This window comes from Marmota monax, unplaced genomic scaffold (genome assembly GCF_021218885.2).
Source record: "Marmota monax isolate L192 unplaced genomic scaffold, Marmota_monax_Labrador192_F-V1.1 WCK01_AAM20220418_F8-fsc00180, whole genome shotgun sequence".
Lineage (NCBI taxonomy): Eukaryota > Metazoa > Chordata > Mammalia > Rodentia > Sciuridae > Marmota > Marmota monax.
In genome coordinates, this window is record NW_026693881.1 from 2462944 (window position 1) to 2479018 (window position 16075).

Below are 16075 nucleotides of genomic sequence, written 5' to 3' on the forward strand. Positions count from 1 at the left end.
AAACAGAGGTCTCTGTTCCATATCATCTTCCATATGGTTCTTCTTGGGTGACAGAAAATGAAATCAGAAAACTTTGGACTTAACGTTCATCCACACACTACACGTGATTTTAAACGTGAACTTAAACGCGTTGAGATATGGCACATGTCACCCAGAGGCACAGCCTCTGGGGCTCTGGTGGTCCTGGTGTTCGGACCAGGTCTGGGAGGACTTGGGCTCCCCTGAGGCCGCACTCATTTCTGGGATACCCGCCCACCTCTTTAATGGGTGGCAAGCACCGGATAGCCCGAATCCGTGGGCGCAGGAGTCAACACACACCTCTTCTCCACCCGTGGCCCCTTGTGAACTCAAAGCGCCTTTTTGGACCCTTTTCCCACCGACGGCGGCAGGGAGGTGGGTGTTGCAACCCCAGAATTTAGGTAGGGTGCTTCTGTCCAGCCTTGCGTGTGCCACTTAACCAGGGGTCCGTGCGGGGCGCCGAAAGCCCCGGGTGTGGGTGCGAGAGCGTGCGCCGTCCCTCCAGCTGCTCTCGGCAAAGCTCCACCGAGCGGAGAGAAGTGGCTTCCGCGCGCGCTCCCTCTGCGCCCCGGCCCTCCCCCCGGCGCTGTCACTCTCCGCACCGGCCCTTCCATCACCAGCTCTGCCTCCACTTGCGAGTCAGTAGCCACCACCAGACTGACGAGCGGAAGCCAAGGTGGCGACCCTTTCAAGCGTGAAAATGGGATCCCGGGCGACCCCCTCCGTGGGAATTCCCCCCGGAGCCGTTCCCCGGCCGGGCCCTCGGCAGCCAGCCCCCTCCCGCCCCGCAGGGCCGGCCTCGGGGGCGGGCGCCCGGCGCGCGAGCGAGCGTGGACGCGGGACAGGCGCTCCCGCGCCCCGGCGGCGCAGCCCACCCAGCCCCACATCCGCGGCGCCGCGAGCGGCCCGCCCCTCCCGCCCGGCGCTCGGGGCTCGCTCTGCTGTCCGCTGCGCGGGACGCCCCGCGTCGCGTCGCCGCGTCCCCGCGCCGCCCGGGGCACAGGACGCGCGAGGGCGCGGGCGGGGTGGCGGCGGCGGTCGCCGCGCCGGCTGCACTCACCATAGCCGGCCGTCAACCCTGCCCGGAGCGCGGGTGCCGGTGGCGCGGACCTGGGCTTGGATTTCACATCAATTCCTTTTTTCCGGGCCCCGCTTTCCTCGTCCTCCGCGTCTCCGTCTTCTCCCCGTCTTCCTCCGTTTCCCCCTGGCCTTGTCGCCGCGGGTCTCTTTGTCTCCCCTGTCGTCGTCGGTTTCTTCTTCGTGGTCTTCGTCTTGTCCTCCTCCTCCTCCTCCGTCTTCACAAAAGGAACGGAAAGTGTAAAATCCCCGGCGCGCTGGGCCGCCCGAGGCTCTCGGCGGAGTGCAGCGCGGACTCACAATTACAAGCCTGTTTCTATTAAGCAGTTCCATGGCCCTCGGCGTGGGTGGTCTGCCGCGCCATAGGCAGGACCTGTCAGGGTCACGTGACGGATCCGAAAACTTTACCCCTTTACAATAAACTCAAGGAAAGCAAAGTAAACTCGAGGAACGTGCTATCAGCACAGCCCTCCTGGGTAAACAGGCGCTCCCCTCCCCGCCTTCCTGGGAGGCGCCCGGCCCGCGAGCTCCGGCGAGCCCCGGCCGCCCCCTCCCGCCCCTCGCGGCCGGGCCTGCGGGGGCCCGTGGGCTGGGGGTCTCCCTCGCCTTCCCCACCTTGCGCCCCTCGCCGCCACATTATTTGCTAACATTCGATTGTCTCGCCGGGACCCCGGCGGGGAGGAGGTGCTGGGGGAGCGTGGAAGCTCAGCTCAGCAACCCCAGCAGGCCGGGAAGTGGGGGGCTCCCAGAGGACTGCAGGAGAACACCAGCTTTCATGGGCTCCATTCGCAAAGCTCTTGCCTGCGCGCATTCCCACGGAAGCGCGGAGAAGCTGGGAGCCTTCTAGTTGACAGGCCCACAGGGAGCCGGGGAAGCCGGGCACAGAACCAGAGGTTTCCCGGGGATATGTTCACTAGGACAAGATGTATGTGGATGCGTGTCATTACTGTCGTACGTCCCCGGGAAGTCGCTACTTCTGAAGAGACTAAGGTGGAGTCGCTTGGAAACCAAGATTGGTAGCTGGCTGAGGAATCCCTAATTGATATTTGCCTCCTTTCCCTTCCAATTACTGTGGTTTTTGGGGTATGCCACCCAAATGCTCCCACCCACGCTGCCTTCCCATACGAAGAGAGCTTGGGTGCTTGGGTTAGAGGGGCTGGGGGATCCTGCTGAGAACGTTCTGGGCCTGTCACCCTGCATGGCAACGCCCTATTCAGGAAAGACCTGAATTTTATCTGCTCAACCCTGGCCGGGGAGACACACACAGCTGAGATGTGCTGTTTCAAAAGGACCACATTATGAATAAAGATGAATTCCAGTTGCAAGGGCAAAGGGGGAAAAGTGTGAAAATTTGCTGAGACTGTCAAGAGTTAACTACCTGGTCCTCCAACAAAGCCAGCCCCCACCCCAGCCCAGGGCCTTGTACAGGCCAACACTTTACTCACCTCATTCTAGGCTGACACTGTGATTAGGTGTGTGTGGGAGCATGCCCTAGCCCATGTGTTATTAAATAATAATAATTCTAGGAGTTACAATTTATCCCCTCCCCCAAGAGGATGTACCGTTCTTTAATAGGGTCATCTGAGTTTCTAGAATGTGTGCTTGAGATGCATTAAGTAATTAAACATTGGAATGCTGGGCAGACCTGTGAATTAGGCTGGTTTAGAAAGCCTTTCCTACCAACTGCCTTCAGTCAAAAATGGACACAAATGAGTATTGACTGAGCGTGGATCCCAAGAGTCAGGCAAGCAAGCAAGCAAACAAGCAAGCAAAACCCAAGGGCCCTATTTTTTGTTTTGTTTTGTTTACAGTATTGGGGATTGAACCCAGGGCCTCATACTCAAGCATGCTCTACTACTAAGCTACATCCTCAGCTCTCCCCACTCTTTTTAAATCTTATTTTGAGACAGGGTTGCCCTAAGTTGCCCTGGCTGGCCTCTAACTTCCAGTCCTCCTGTCTCAGCCTCTCAATTAGCTGAAATTATAAGCCTGCACCACTACACTGGGACCTATTCATCTTTAATGTGGGTAGGTGAAGACCTCTGTCTCCAAATAGAGTGGCCTAGAATATGAAAGAGAAAGGGGATAAGAAAAAGGATAACACCCGAGCAAAGGCATTCGTGGGGCCCACAATATGAAGTCATCGGGTCTACCCGTTTTGTGGGAAAATTCCAGTAAAGCTTGTGGAGTTGACTTTCTCTAGTGCAAATGAAGAACTTTGTGCAATCATCCAGAATGGACATTGGTTTAGGAGGACCGGAGGCGTTAGCAATTTGTGGGGTGATGGGGGCTTCTTAGGGAACTCAAAATTACAAATACAGAATTAGGTGCAAGCACTTGGAAGAGGCTGGACAGTGAGGGAAGCTTCAGGAGCTTTCTACAGCCCCCTGCCTGGAGAGTGCATGGAGGGAGAGGGACTACCCAGACCAGGGTCGGGGCTGCACGTGTTCATCTAGCAGCCCAAAGCTTTACAATGGGGACCAGTTGGTCTGAGAGTTAAATACTCTCAGAATTGAGAGAGGCCTGCTAGTGAGGCAGGGAGCATTAAGCCTTAGGTGTTAGAACCTAAAGATTTGAGAAGGAGGGACCACACTGGAGATGCTCTCTCCCAGAAGCCGCCTGTCCCCCATCTTCTTTTGAAATCAGTCTTTGCAAATGATGTCAGTGCCTCTCTTCTCTCCACTCTGGGACACTTGAGGTGTGAAATCATCAAGCTGGTGACACATATTCTGGTGTTACTCTGTGTTACCCTGTTGTTTCTCTAGGCCTCCCCACCAGGGTGGTCTCACTCATCAAATGGCTGCTTCTATCCTCTCAAGTTGCTTAGGCCTCATCCCTTCTTGCAGAAGGAGCTCTGCAGCTGCCTAATCTAACAGCCCATTTGGCATGGAGGTGCTAATGACTGACAGGGCTACCAGACAGCTCCAGCTCAACTCTCCACTGGGGCTTGTCCCAACTGATAAGCCGATTGGCTTCTGTGCATTAATAATGGCTAAGGAGGCTACTAGACAACACTTTTGCTGGTTAACTGGGACCTTTAAACCTCTCAAAGGAATAATTCCTATGTTGGAGATTTCAGGGTAAAACCAGATGGAGATTTGGGAGGCACTGAAGGAGGGGTCAAAAGAAAGACTCTAACCAGTCCCAGAACATACCTCATAGGCATGAGCAAATCTTTGGACGGGCAAGACCACCCTGCTCTGCTTGTCTTTCTGACCACTGTTGCTATTTAAGATAATGTTTCCCTTGTAACACCCACACTCTTTAACGCACACTTTCACACACCTCTGTGCTCACCCAGTGTTCAGCTTAAGCTTCCCTCTTCTCTAGCTCCCACTTTAGTGGGTGCCTGAGCATAGTCACTCGTTCCCTCGCCCTTCCCAACCTCCAGCAACTGGAAGGCTTTCAAATGAATAGTTGAGGGCTCTGAAGAAACCTTTGCCCAGATTTAAGAAGCTCTCCACCTCAGGATGAATGCCACTCTTGCACACAGTCAGTGGCCACACCATACTGGCCACACTTTGGGTGTGGCCATTCTTTGATTCGGGATCAGACGGCTCCTCACAAACTTCCATAAAAGTGATCTTGTTCCATGCAGGGATTCCATCCTAAAATGCCTAGCCCCAGCAACCCCTCTGTGTTCCTCTTTGCCTCTTCCCTATTAGGAAGATATTCCCAAACTGAGCCAATTTGTAATATTTGGGCTTTTAGGAATGGAGGGAAAGGATTATTTAAAGGTGCTTGGTTGTTAACGACATGAAATAAGATGACAGGAACAAATGAATTATAATAAGATGCAGCGAAATAATCAAAGGAATTAGGTACACAGCAAGAACAAAAAGAAGGAGGACAGGGTCACAGTGCAGAAAAGACACGACGTGGTATGAATAGAAGAACATTAATAGAACAGACAGTTTGGAAATGAGGGAGTGGGGTGAAACCTGAAATATAAACCAGAGGAACCCTAAGGAGGACGAAGACAAGTGGAAGTATTTGTAGTGTTCTGAAGATCAGATGATAATTTCAGAACAAGAGGAAATAGGTAGAGAGATACCTGCGGGACCCCCACCTCCAAAAAAAATGAAACTCAAGTTGCTCTTCCTGCAACCGAGTATTATGGTCTGGATCTAGAATGTACCCCCAAAACTCTTGTGTTGAAGGCTTGGTCCCCAAAGTAGTGATGTCCAGAGGTGGGGCTTTTAGAGAGTGATTGGATCATGAAGGCTCTGACCTTATCAGTGGATTAATCCATTTGATGGATAATAATTTGAATGGACTCCTAGAGGAGACAGAAACTGTAAGTAGGTGGGGAACATTGGAGGAAGTAGGTCATTGGGGGCATGCTCTTAGGGACCAGATCTTGTCCCCGGCTCTGCCCCCTCAACTCTGCTTCCTGGCCACCATGGGCTGATCAACTTTCCCCTGCCACAACCATCTGCCATGGTGTTCTGCCTCCTCTCAGGCCCACGGCAATGGAGCCAGCTGACCTTTGACTAGGACCTCTGAAAACTGCAAACCCTGAGCCAAAATAAAATCCTTCTTCATCTACGTTCTTGTCAGGCATTTTGGTCACAGTGACGAAAACCTGACGAACGCACTGAGGTACACGAATGCCCACGTATGTACACATGTGATGAGTGTTGACGTGTTGATCCATTGACAAGCATGTGGAAGAATGCAGGGCAGCCTGGCGCATGAAGAATGTGCGCAGACAATGCCCAGGGGATGGTAAACTGTGAGGATAGGTGTGGCCAGGGGCCTGATGGTGGTGGGGGCAGGTGCCAGGAGGAATAATGGCCCACTGCCCTCAAGCAGGCCAGGCAAGTCATCACAAGGTCCCAATTATACCTAATTGGACTGAATAAGATATTCAACACGTTCATTTTCCTGTGCTCGGTGGCCACTGGTCTGGCTGTGAGCTGGTGGCTCTGAGGACGCTGTCCTCCTTCCTTGTGTTGGTGAGGCAGCTGCTGCTGAAGAGCAGGGTCTAGAAGGGACTCCCGTTTCTGTTTCCCAGGGCAGCAGTCACCTTCCTCTGTGCACAGAGATCTGTTTTGGTCGGAGGGAGTGGTCAGGGGAGGTGGGGCTCACATCTGCCTGCCTGTCCTGGTCTGTCCTCCGCACCCCAGCACCCTCCCTTCCAACTTGGGTTACTTTGCCAGGGCTGCCATAACAAAGCAGGACAGACGGAGGGACTTCAATGACAGGAATTTACTTTCTCCCAGTTCTAAAGACTAGAAGTGGAGACAAAGGTGCCGGCTGAGTTGGTGTCATCTGAGGCCTCTCTCCTTGGCTTGTCCATGGCCCTCTTTTCTTGTGTCTTTGCAAGATCTTCCCTCTGTGTATGTCTCTGTCCAAATATCCTCATCTGAAAAGGACACCTGTCACACTGGATTAGGGTCCAATGGAATGACCCCATTTTAACTTCATTACCTGTTTCAAGATCCTGTCTCCAAATATAGTCATGTTCTGAGGTATCTGAGGACCTCGGAACGTGACTGTGTTCAGTTTGGAGTAGGGACACAATTCAGTTCATAACAGCACCCACATGTTGAAAGAAGCTGGCTTGGATCTGAAGGGCAAGTTCATCTCTCAATATGGCGCAGGGAGGGCAGAGTCTGGGCCGTCCGGAGTCAGGCCCCTCTTGGTATTTAATCACCCCCAGGAACCTGTCCACACCTCCACGAAACTGACACAGGCTGGCACAATTTCCTAGGAATGCTGGTGGTCTAAGAAAATGACTTTAGGCATCCAGCACTATGTTACTCTCAAAGAATGAGCCCTACTAAGCTAATTGCAAATCTGTCGTCTTTATTTATCTCCGAGGGTCCCTTAAGGCAGTAGTTTCCAAGGCAGGCTGCTCATCAGAAGCAACAGGGGAGTCGAAAAAACGAAGAAGCAAAAATAGATGCCTTGCCCCCATCCCAGAGCTATAGAATCAGAACCTCAGCCTTGAGGAATCAATAGTTTTACAAAGAATCTGCCTAAAACAGGTATAGAGAAAACTGTTAATGGTAGGACCTAGGTGTGGGCACAGCGCATGTTCGTTGTAAAGATCTTCCAAATTTACTGTACATTTGAAGTTTTTCATAATAAAACGGCCGTGTGGAAATAAAGGGACACCCAGGCCATTCTGCTCTGCGACTGGATTTGAAGACTGGAGAGACATTTGGACAATTTATGAGTATGTTCTTTATGCTCTTCTGAATTATGGTATTTGTCACATTTCATTATTGCTGTTCATTCATTAAATGAAAGATTTGCGGGCTTCCGCTGGACGCACAGTCCTCTCTAGGGGCTGGGAATTTGGAGGATGAAAAAGCTATTTTCCTCAAAGGCATCATGAAGGCCCATTTTATACTCATCAGATTGGCGAAATGGAGAGGGTTCACCAGGGCAAGCGGAGCAAGACTAGGAAACAGTGGAATTGGGGAGCGCCACGGGTGGTACTTTTGGAAGGCTATTTAGCGTTATCTAGAAACACTGAATCCCACTCCCAGGGATCCCTGCAGGAGAAGCCCTTTGGTAGGTGACCCGGGACATGTCCCCAAGAGTGTTTCCGGCAGCGCTGTTTGTAACAGCGTCAAACTGGACATAACCAAAATGTCCATCACAGTTAAAAGGTAAATAAATTGTGGAGAGGTCCTAGGATGGAATTCTACCAAGAGCTCAAGAGAAAGAAGCAACAGTCTCCAGATGGTGACGGGAATGAATCTCACAATCTCGGGTGGAAAACCCAGGTGGGAGGCGTGTCTCCTGCGCGGATAGCTCCTACCCTAGAAAAGCAACACTTACAAAGAAAAGCAGAGGAAGGAGAACCGCGTTTAGGGAAGCCGTGCCCTGGAGGGGTGCAAGAGGGGAAGAGATCAGGAAACTTCCAGAATAATTCCTTGTGTTATTGCTCTTTACCTGTGATGATAGCATTTTCGATGGTGTGAGCGATCATAATAAAATGGGCTGTTTAAAAAAGACACCACCCTAGTCCTGGATCAACTCATGATCTACCCAGGAGTCACTGGGAACAAAAGCTGCAGAGTACTGTGTGATGTGCGGGAGAATGACATGTAGCTGGAGAGAGCAGTCAAGCCCCATCACCTGCGATGACCTGGAGGGGAAGAGGAAACGGGCCATAGGGAGAGAGAAAGGGCGTTCCCTGGGGGAAGGAGGAGAGAGCCAGGAGACCCCAAAGCAAATCCTGCCCTTGGAACCCAGGCTGCTGCCAGGGGACCCCAGTGGCTCAAGATCTGAGCTGGTCTCTAACTCAGTGCCATCTCTGGTGCAGACGTGAAGGCCATCAAAGCTTTTCCAAGGGTTCACAGTTACATCGAGCTCAAAGTCAGGAAATGTGTGAGTGCAGTGGCACTGGATGGGCCCAAACCTGAGTTTTTAAAAAACCTTCATTTTATAAGTCAACCTTTCAGTGGGGCCATATTAGAATGACACTTCTGTGGTCCTTTGTGGATAAGTGGATTCAGAGTTAAGCCACTCCGCTATGGGTGAAGTGACAGAGAATTTGCTTCAGTTTCAAATAAGAATTGGCCTGGGGTGGCGGGGAAGGAAGTGAAGGAGAAGGTGGCTTACAAATTGCTGTTCATTGTTTGCAAACAGGTGACCGCTTCTGGGGTAAGCTTCCTGATTTAGTACCCCCCAACTCTGCCCACCCTCACTGCAGGACCACTCATTTCTGTGACCCTCACCAGACAGGCATGACCCACCCTTCCCACCACTTCCTTGGTAGATGCACAGTTCTATCTGGCTCACTCCTCACTGTTTTTTTTTTTTTTAACTCCTCACGTTTGGATACCTTCTTTTTAAATGTTTCTGGGGCTTTCCGATTTTTTATGTCATGGCACACACGGAACGAATGTGCTACAGCACACTGCAATACACTAAAGCTGATTTTTTTTTTTTTTGCACTGGGTCTGCTGACTTCAGCTGCTTTTCTACACTGGGAAGGCTCTCTGATCCCCTTTCCCCCAGTAGTCGCTTTCTCACTGTTGACCATGCTACTTCCTTCTTCCAGAGCATCCTGTCTCCTCGGTTCCAACCCTGCCACTCAGTTCAGATGTCACTCGGCTCCAAGAGATTTCCCTGGTCCCCCAGTTGAAATGACTCTTATCTCTGAACTCCCGTGATGCTTTTCTAATTCTCTGTTCTCTTTTATACCAGGAATCCATGCACTTTTCTTCTGTTCACAATACCCTTTCCTCCTGGTGGATCCCCCATTCCCATCTGCTTTAGTCTGTTTGCACTGCTATAACAATATGCCACAGAATGTGTAATTTGTAAACGACAGAAATTATTTTTTATTGATCAGAAGGCCAGGAAGTCCAAGATCAGGCAGGTTCAGTGCCTGGTGAGGGCTACTTACTCTCTGCTTCCAAGATGGTGCCTCACCGTGACTTCCGCTGGAGAGAACGAATGCTGTATCCTCATATGGCAAAAAGGACTAAAGGGCAAGCCTTTGACCCTCAAGCCCTCTTATGACATGCTAGTCCCGTCCATAAGGGCTCTGCCTCCATAACTTAGTCACCTCCTAAGGTGATGGCTGCCTCAGGCTCCCGAGTGACTTCGTCCTGGCCTGGCAAGGCCCCACCTCTTCACCATTAAGTCTCAACATAAGAGTCGTGGAGGACAGAGTCAGGCCACAGCCCTACCTAAAGGCTTCAGGATGAGTGGACTTTACCCTGCGGTTGGTGTACAGGTCCTAAGCCTGTCCTATGCCCTTCCTCTGGTCACAGGGATGGGTTAGGAAATGGGTACCTGGGCCAATCAGAGATAATGAAACAAGGTGACCCTTGCTGGGATCATGGAGAAAGAAGTATTCCTCCTTCTCCACTGAGATTCCCCAACTGTAAAGATTCCTAGGTGTAGAGCTGCTGCGGACATCAGCTGTAGCCTGATAATAAATTAAAGTCAACATTATGGAAGACAGAGATCCTACCTGACTGCAGTCGGTCCCTGAGTTGAGCATTGACTTTCTACTTGAATGGCCCTGTGTGTTCCCATTTCTGTTTAAGTCAGTTTGAAGTGGGCGTTCTGGCATTTACAATCCGAAGTATATATTTGAAACCATCTCTTCTCTTAGCCTGAGTTCCTTGATGATAGGGACTGTCCTGCTTATTTTTACATCAATAATTATAAGTTAGATTGCTCAAAAGGGTTCTCAATACGTAGTTCTGATTGAATCAACCTACCCCTGACATCTCTTTCCTGAGCCTCTTTCTTTCTCTGTCTACTTTTCTTGGCCTTATTTCACCTGCATTTAACACACCTACTGCAGAGGGACACAGAAGCCAATGGTCACTGTTGGGTATAGCACCAAAGCTCAGACATTTAAAAACTCCAGGGCTTCCGGGGGACTTGCTGGGCTTCCTCCTGAAGTGTGCGGGTCAGAGCCATTAGGTCCATCTGTACTGCTCTGTCGCTGTCTCTGCTGTCCGCCCCCAGGGCTCTTTTTATCTTGCAAAATCAAAATTCTATACTGACCGAACAACCACTCCCCACCCGTCCCCAGGTCTCAGGCCCAAACCACCTCCTGCTTTCTGACTCTACAAACTTAACTCCTCTAGTTCTTTCGTCTAAGTGGGTCGTGCAATATTTGTATGACTGGCCAATTTCACTGAGCCCGTCTTTGAGGTCCATCCATGTTGTAGCATGTGTCAGAATTTCCTTCCTTTTTAGGGTTGAATAATATTCCATGCCATGTATATACCACATTTTGTGTATCCACTCATCCATCCATCCATGGAAACTTGAGTTACTTTCACAAATAATGAAATGCTGCTGTGAACACAGGGCAAAATATGCCTTTGTCAGAGCAAAAGATATCGTATGCACTCACCCATGCTGTTTGGGTCAGGCAGCTGGTGTTGGCCCCTCTAGATGAAATCTAATTTTGGAAGCTAGATTCCCACCCAGTCTCCATAATCAAGGGAGTTCTGCCTATTAGAATACTTAGCTGGCTGGAAGTACACCCTTTAGCAGCAGGATGAGTCCTCACAACCAAACATTCAGCATAGTTCTGCTTAATCACCCAGAACAGCTTTGGTAGAACTTTCATGCCACTTTGTGAACATTTTTGCAATTGGGATTTTAGAAACATAAGTGGAGGTGCAGGACAGGTGAAGTCCAGCACAGGTGAGGTGCAGGTCAGGTGAGGTGCAGGAAGGTGAGGTGCAGGACAGGTGAAGTCCAGCACAGATGAGGTGCAGGACAGGTGAGATATAGGACAGGTGAGGTCCAGGACAGGTGAGGTGCAGGACAGGTGAGGTGCAAGACAGGTGAGGTCCAGGACAGGTGAGGTGTAGGACAGGTGAGGTCCAGGACAGGTGAGGTCCAGGACAGGTGAGGTGCAGGACAGGTGAGGTGCAAGACAGGTGAGGTCCAGGACAGGTGAGGTGCAGGACAGGTGAGGTGCAGGACAGGTGAAGTGCAGGACAGGTGAATTCCAGCACAGATGAGGTGCAGGACAGGTGAGATATAGGACAGGTGAGGTCCAGGACAGGTGAGGTGCAGGACAGGTGAGGTGCAAGACAGGTGAGGTCCAGGACAGGTGAGGTGTAGGACAGGTGAGGTCCAGGACAGGTGAGGTCCAGGACAGGTGAGGTGCAGGACAGGTGATGTCCAGGACAGGTGAGGTGCAGGACAGATGAAGCAGAATGTACTCTGGTCTACTTGAGCAGAGGGAGAAAACTGCTCAATAAGGTGAAAGTAAAACCCTATTTTCATCAGTTGCCTATGAACAAATGCTCAAAAACATTGTTTGGTTTGAATCATTTAAATAAACTCTATTTATTTTGGATAACATGGTACTGGCTTTCATTGTTTCTTTTAGATGCTTTTCCTGATTATTACCACATCAATTATTTAGTGAACCTACAATTTGGCATGGGTCTGGGTCTTTAGCTTTCTGAGTCCTTAGATGCTCAGTGGAGGTGGGCTAAAGGAAAGAACCAAAGGGAAATAATGTGAGACTTCAAAATAAACCGTAGAGTTATTGGGTATCTTTAACTCTTCAAACTAGGGGATGCTTGTGGGATAGATGGTTCTATGGGGGCTCTGGACTTTGATTTCATTGAGTTAATTTTACAACTCTGTAAGTAGCAGAGAATGGGTAGTAATCAATGTCTTGTCTATGGAAATAAAAATATTCTGGTGAAGTACAATTGATTATTGCCCTGTAGAGAGTGACTACTTTTGCTAGTTTTTGTATCTACTTGTAAATTCATTTAGATACTTCTTCTTGGACTATCTCCATAGTGTCTCAATTGTCCCTTGGCACATTTGTAACACATTACTGGGTCTCTCTTGATTTACTAAGTGAAATAAAATCTTTGAAAGGTGTTTCTTTAATATCTATATGAAAGTCACAATCATACCTTTTAAAATAATTTCTTTTAACCAAATAAGAATTAAAAAATACATATGAAAAACTTCCTATCAATAATACCCAAAATATTTATTGGAATTCTTATAGTATTTTCACATTTTTGTGAATATAGAATTTGGAAATAGGTGGATATGGAGAGAGAAAAGTATTAATTCATCAAGTTAATTTTTCAAAAATGTTTTTAAATATCCTTTTTTAGCTGTAGATGAATGCAATACCTTTATTTTATTTATTTATTTTTATGTGGTGCTGAGAATTGAACCCAGTGCCTCACATATGCCAGGCAAATACTCTATCACTGAGACACAACCCCAGGCCCCCAGGTCAATTTTTATTGGGAGTTATTAAATTGAAATCTTGCTGAGAGAATATTGCTCTTTGGTCTAAAATCCACAATTTCATATGTAACACAAAGTAATAAGTTAAGAACCATATATCTTGGAATAAAATAGGAAACAAGGAAGAAAATTTAAAACACAATGTATATGAAATCAGAATCTTGGAGAACATTTATATGTTTCTGGGATTTAAAAGGTTGAATTATTAATTCTAAAGATAATGACTGAATGGTTATTTGAGAGAATTAAAATAATTCTAAATAATAAATTCTAAATAATCTAATTCCTCATTAGATTAAAAACATTTGTATACAGACCATCCTAATTTACAACGGTTCCACTTAACACTTTTTTGACTTTATGATGGGGTGAAAACTATACCCATTCAGGGGAAACCATACTTTGGATTTTGCATTTGGATCTTTCCTTGGGCTAGTGGAACATGGCAGGACCCTCTCTGGTGACGTGGGGCAGACACTACCCATCCAGTCAAGGGGCACCACCAACACTCCAGTGTATTGGGCCGCTAAGCAGTGACGATGCTTGGTGGCTTCGGTGTAGCCAGAGCACTTCCAATTTTCAACTTGCTACGGGTTTATCAGGACCTAACCCATTATAAATCGTGGAGCATCAGTAACCAGACTCTTCCCTGAACCTGTCCTTTGTTGATGTGGCCTGCGTCAGCTAGGATTGCTAACACAGCCTGCACAGAGCCCTGACTTGAGTGGCTTACACATGTATGGGGTTCTTTCTCTGTCACAAGAAGTCTGTTGATAGATGTTCCAGGGCAGATGCACTGGCTGTGTGACGGTGTCACAGTCAGTCTCTCTGTACCTTCCTTTTCCCGCCATCCTTAGCCTGTACTGTCTTCATGCTTCAATGATTACAGCACTTGGTCATCATATTTATGTTCCACGGGGGAGAAGGGTTGATCTGGATTGTCAGCTTGATTGGATTGAGAGATGTCTATGAAGAAGTGACTTCTAGGTGTGCATATGTGGCTGTTTCCTGAGATGACTGACCTGTGAGACAGGTAAACCAAGGAGAGAGACCTGTCCAATTGGGTGGCACAGTCCAATTGGCTGAGGTTCAGATGCAACAAAAGGCAGAGGAAGGCGAAAACCGCAAGCTTGATTCTTCTAGAGTAGGTGCATCTGTAGTGCCAACATTGCCCTGAATATCAGATTCCAGCTTCTTTTCATCAGCTATTCTCCAGGAAGTTTCCAGGCCTTCAATCTAGTACTGGGTCTGCATCACTGATCCCTCTTGTTCTGAGGCTCCATCTTCTTGGACAGAGCAGCTATGGGTTCCTCCAACTCTCCAGCCTGCAGATGGCCATTGTGGGACTATCCAGCTTCTGATGGGATGATAAGTGGCCATTCAACATCAACTCGAGGACAAAGTCTTGAAAATGCTTCTGTATCACTGGAAATAATTTTCCATTCATTGCAAAAGGATAAGGAGTCAATTAAAGATCTCCCAAGCTATCATGGGCCAATTTAATTGAACAGCCTCCTACTCAATTGCTGATGAATTACAGCACTGGGTTAGGGAGTCTGTATAATGACAGTTTGTGTTGGCAATTTTCCATCCTTTAGAGGTAATGCTTCAGCAATAATAACTTTATTTGGAAGTAGAGTCATTCCATGGTCAGGCCACAAAGAGACAGTAGTTAGCATGTTGTCACCTGTGACTGTGATAGTGCAAATACTCACTTTATGAAAACCTTCCAATCCTGACATACATGCCTGACCTCCCAGGCCTTCCTTTGAAATCTTGGTGGAAGCCTCTGCAGACCCACAACTCTAGCATTTCACAATCCTTCAAAGTCAACACCAAGTGGACACCAAGGTCTGCCATTAGCAGAAGCTGTAGCTGGGCCCACTTGGACTTTGACTGCAGTGACCTCTGAGTGCCTGGGCAGCTGGGCACAATGAAAAAAAATTAGGAGTAGTTATGGATCTAACTAGCTCAGTTTTCCAAGATGGGAGGTAGGTATGGATTTGGGGACCATTCTAGCCACTAGATGTGGGCAAACCACTTTCTAAGTGGGCCCATGTGAGTAGGAAGCACTGGTACTCTTTTCTTCCCTCAAAGTCTTTCAAATGAGTTTACACTTTAACACCCTCGAACCTGCAATTGGGGAGGGGGTTCTAGGCAATTCCTGAGACACCCCCAAGACACATTTTTCTATTGTCTGCATGCAAAATATTGGGTTTCTATTGAATGGTGCTAATTTCTTTGGCAATCACGTCTTCCTTGGCCCAAATTTTATAGGTGCTTTTTTGGTCAAACTAAGTTTTTCAAATCTTTTTGCCATACTCTTTCTCCCAATTTTCACCATAAACCTGGCTAAAAGCAGCCAGCAATTCCATCACCTGAGTGCTGAGCTGCTTTTAAATTTCCTCCACCAGATTTATTAGTCCACTGCCTTTAAATTTGGCCTCACGTAAAATCTCAGGCACCAGCAAAATGTAGACAAATTCTTTGCCAGAATGCAACATATGCCAAGGGAGTTCTCATTTCCAACTGAAACCTCATAAGCACAGTCTTTACTGTCTGTATTCTTTTTTTTTTAAACTATTTTTTAGTTATAGGTAGATACAATATCTTTATTTTATTTTTATGCTGTGCTGAGGATTGAACCCAGTGCCTCATGCATAATTGGCGAGTATTCTATCTCTGAGCCACAATCCCAGCCCCCAACTGTCTGTCTTCTTATTGACATTCTGGCCTTCTGAACTCACACCAAAATTGCCCAGTAAGCTCCACTTACAACAATCTCAGCCTTTTCCATCCTGAATCTCCAAACTTTCCCAAACTCCTCCTGCAGACCAGTTCCAAAAGGGCTCCTGAACCACATAGTCAGGTATGTCACCACAAGAACCCATTCCTTGTACCAGTTTCAGACTGTTAGTCAGCTTTTCATGGCTGTGACCAAAATACCTGACAGGGACAATTTAGAGAAGGAAGTACTTATTTTGGTTCATGGTTGGTGCTTATGGAAGCATGAGACTTTGGGGGGCAGTCCAGATCTAAACCATAATGTTGTGCTTACTCATTAATTTGATCCTTTATTAAGAAAGCAATGGATTTCCCAGAAGCCACTCCCAGCATACTTCCAGTTACATCTAGTGGCTAGAATGGTCCCCAAATTCATACTTACCTCCCATCTTGGGAAACTGAGCTAGTTAGATCCATAACTACTCCTAATAAATTGGTTCTGTTGGTAAGGAAGAAGAGATAAAAA

General features: G+C 48.1%; 1 protein-coding gene across 1 annotated transcript in view; it reads right to left on the reverse strand.

The window, feature by feature from the left end:
* Positions 1 to 1414, reverse strand: part of Ptch1 (patched 1) — a 67310-nt gene extending 65896 nt beyond the window's left edge. The window contains exon 1 of the mRNA XM_058585146.1: positions 1079 to 1414. Within this exon, the coding sequence (XP_058441129.1) occupies positions 1079 to 1081 (3 nt within the window). The 5' untranslated portion in view covers positions 1082 to 1414. The remainder of the gene's footprint in view (positions 1 to 1078) is intronic.
* Between the last annotated feature and the right edge of the window lie 14661 nt (positions 1415 to 16075).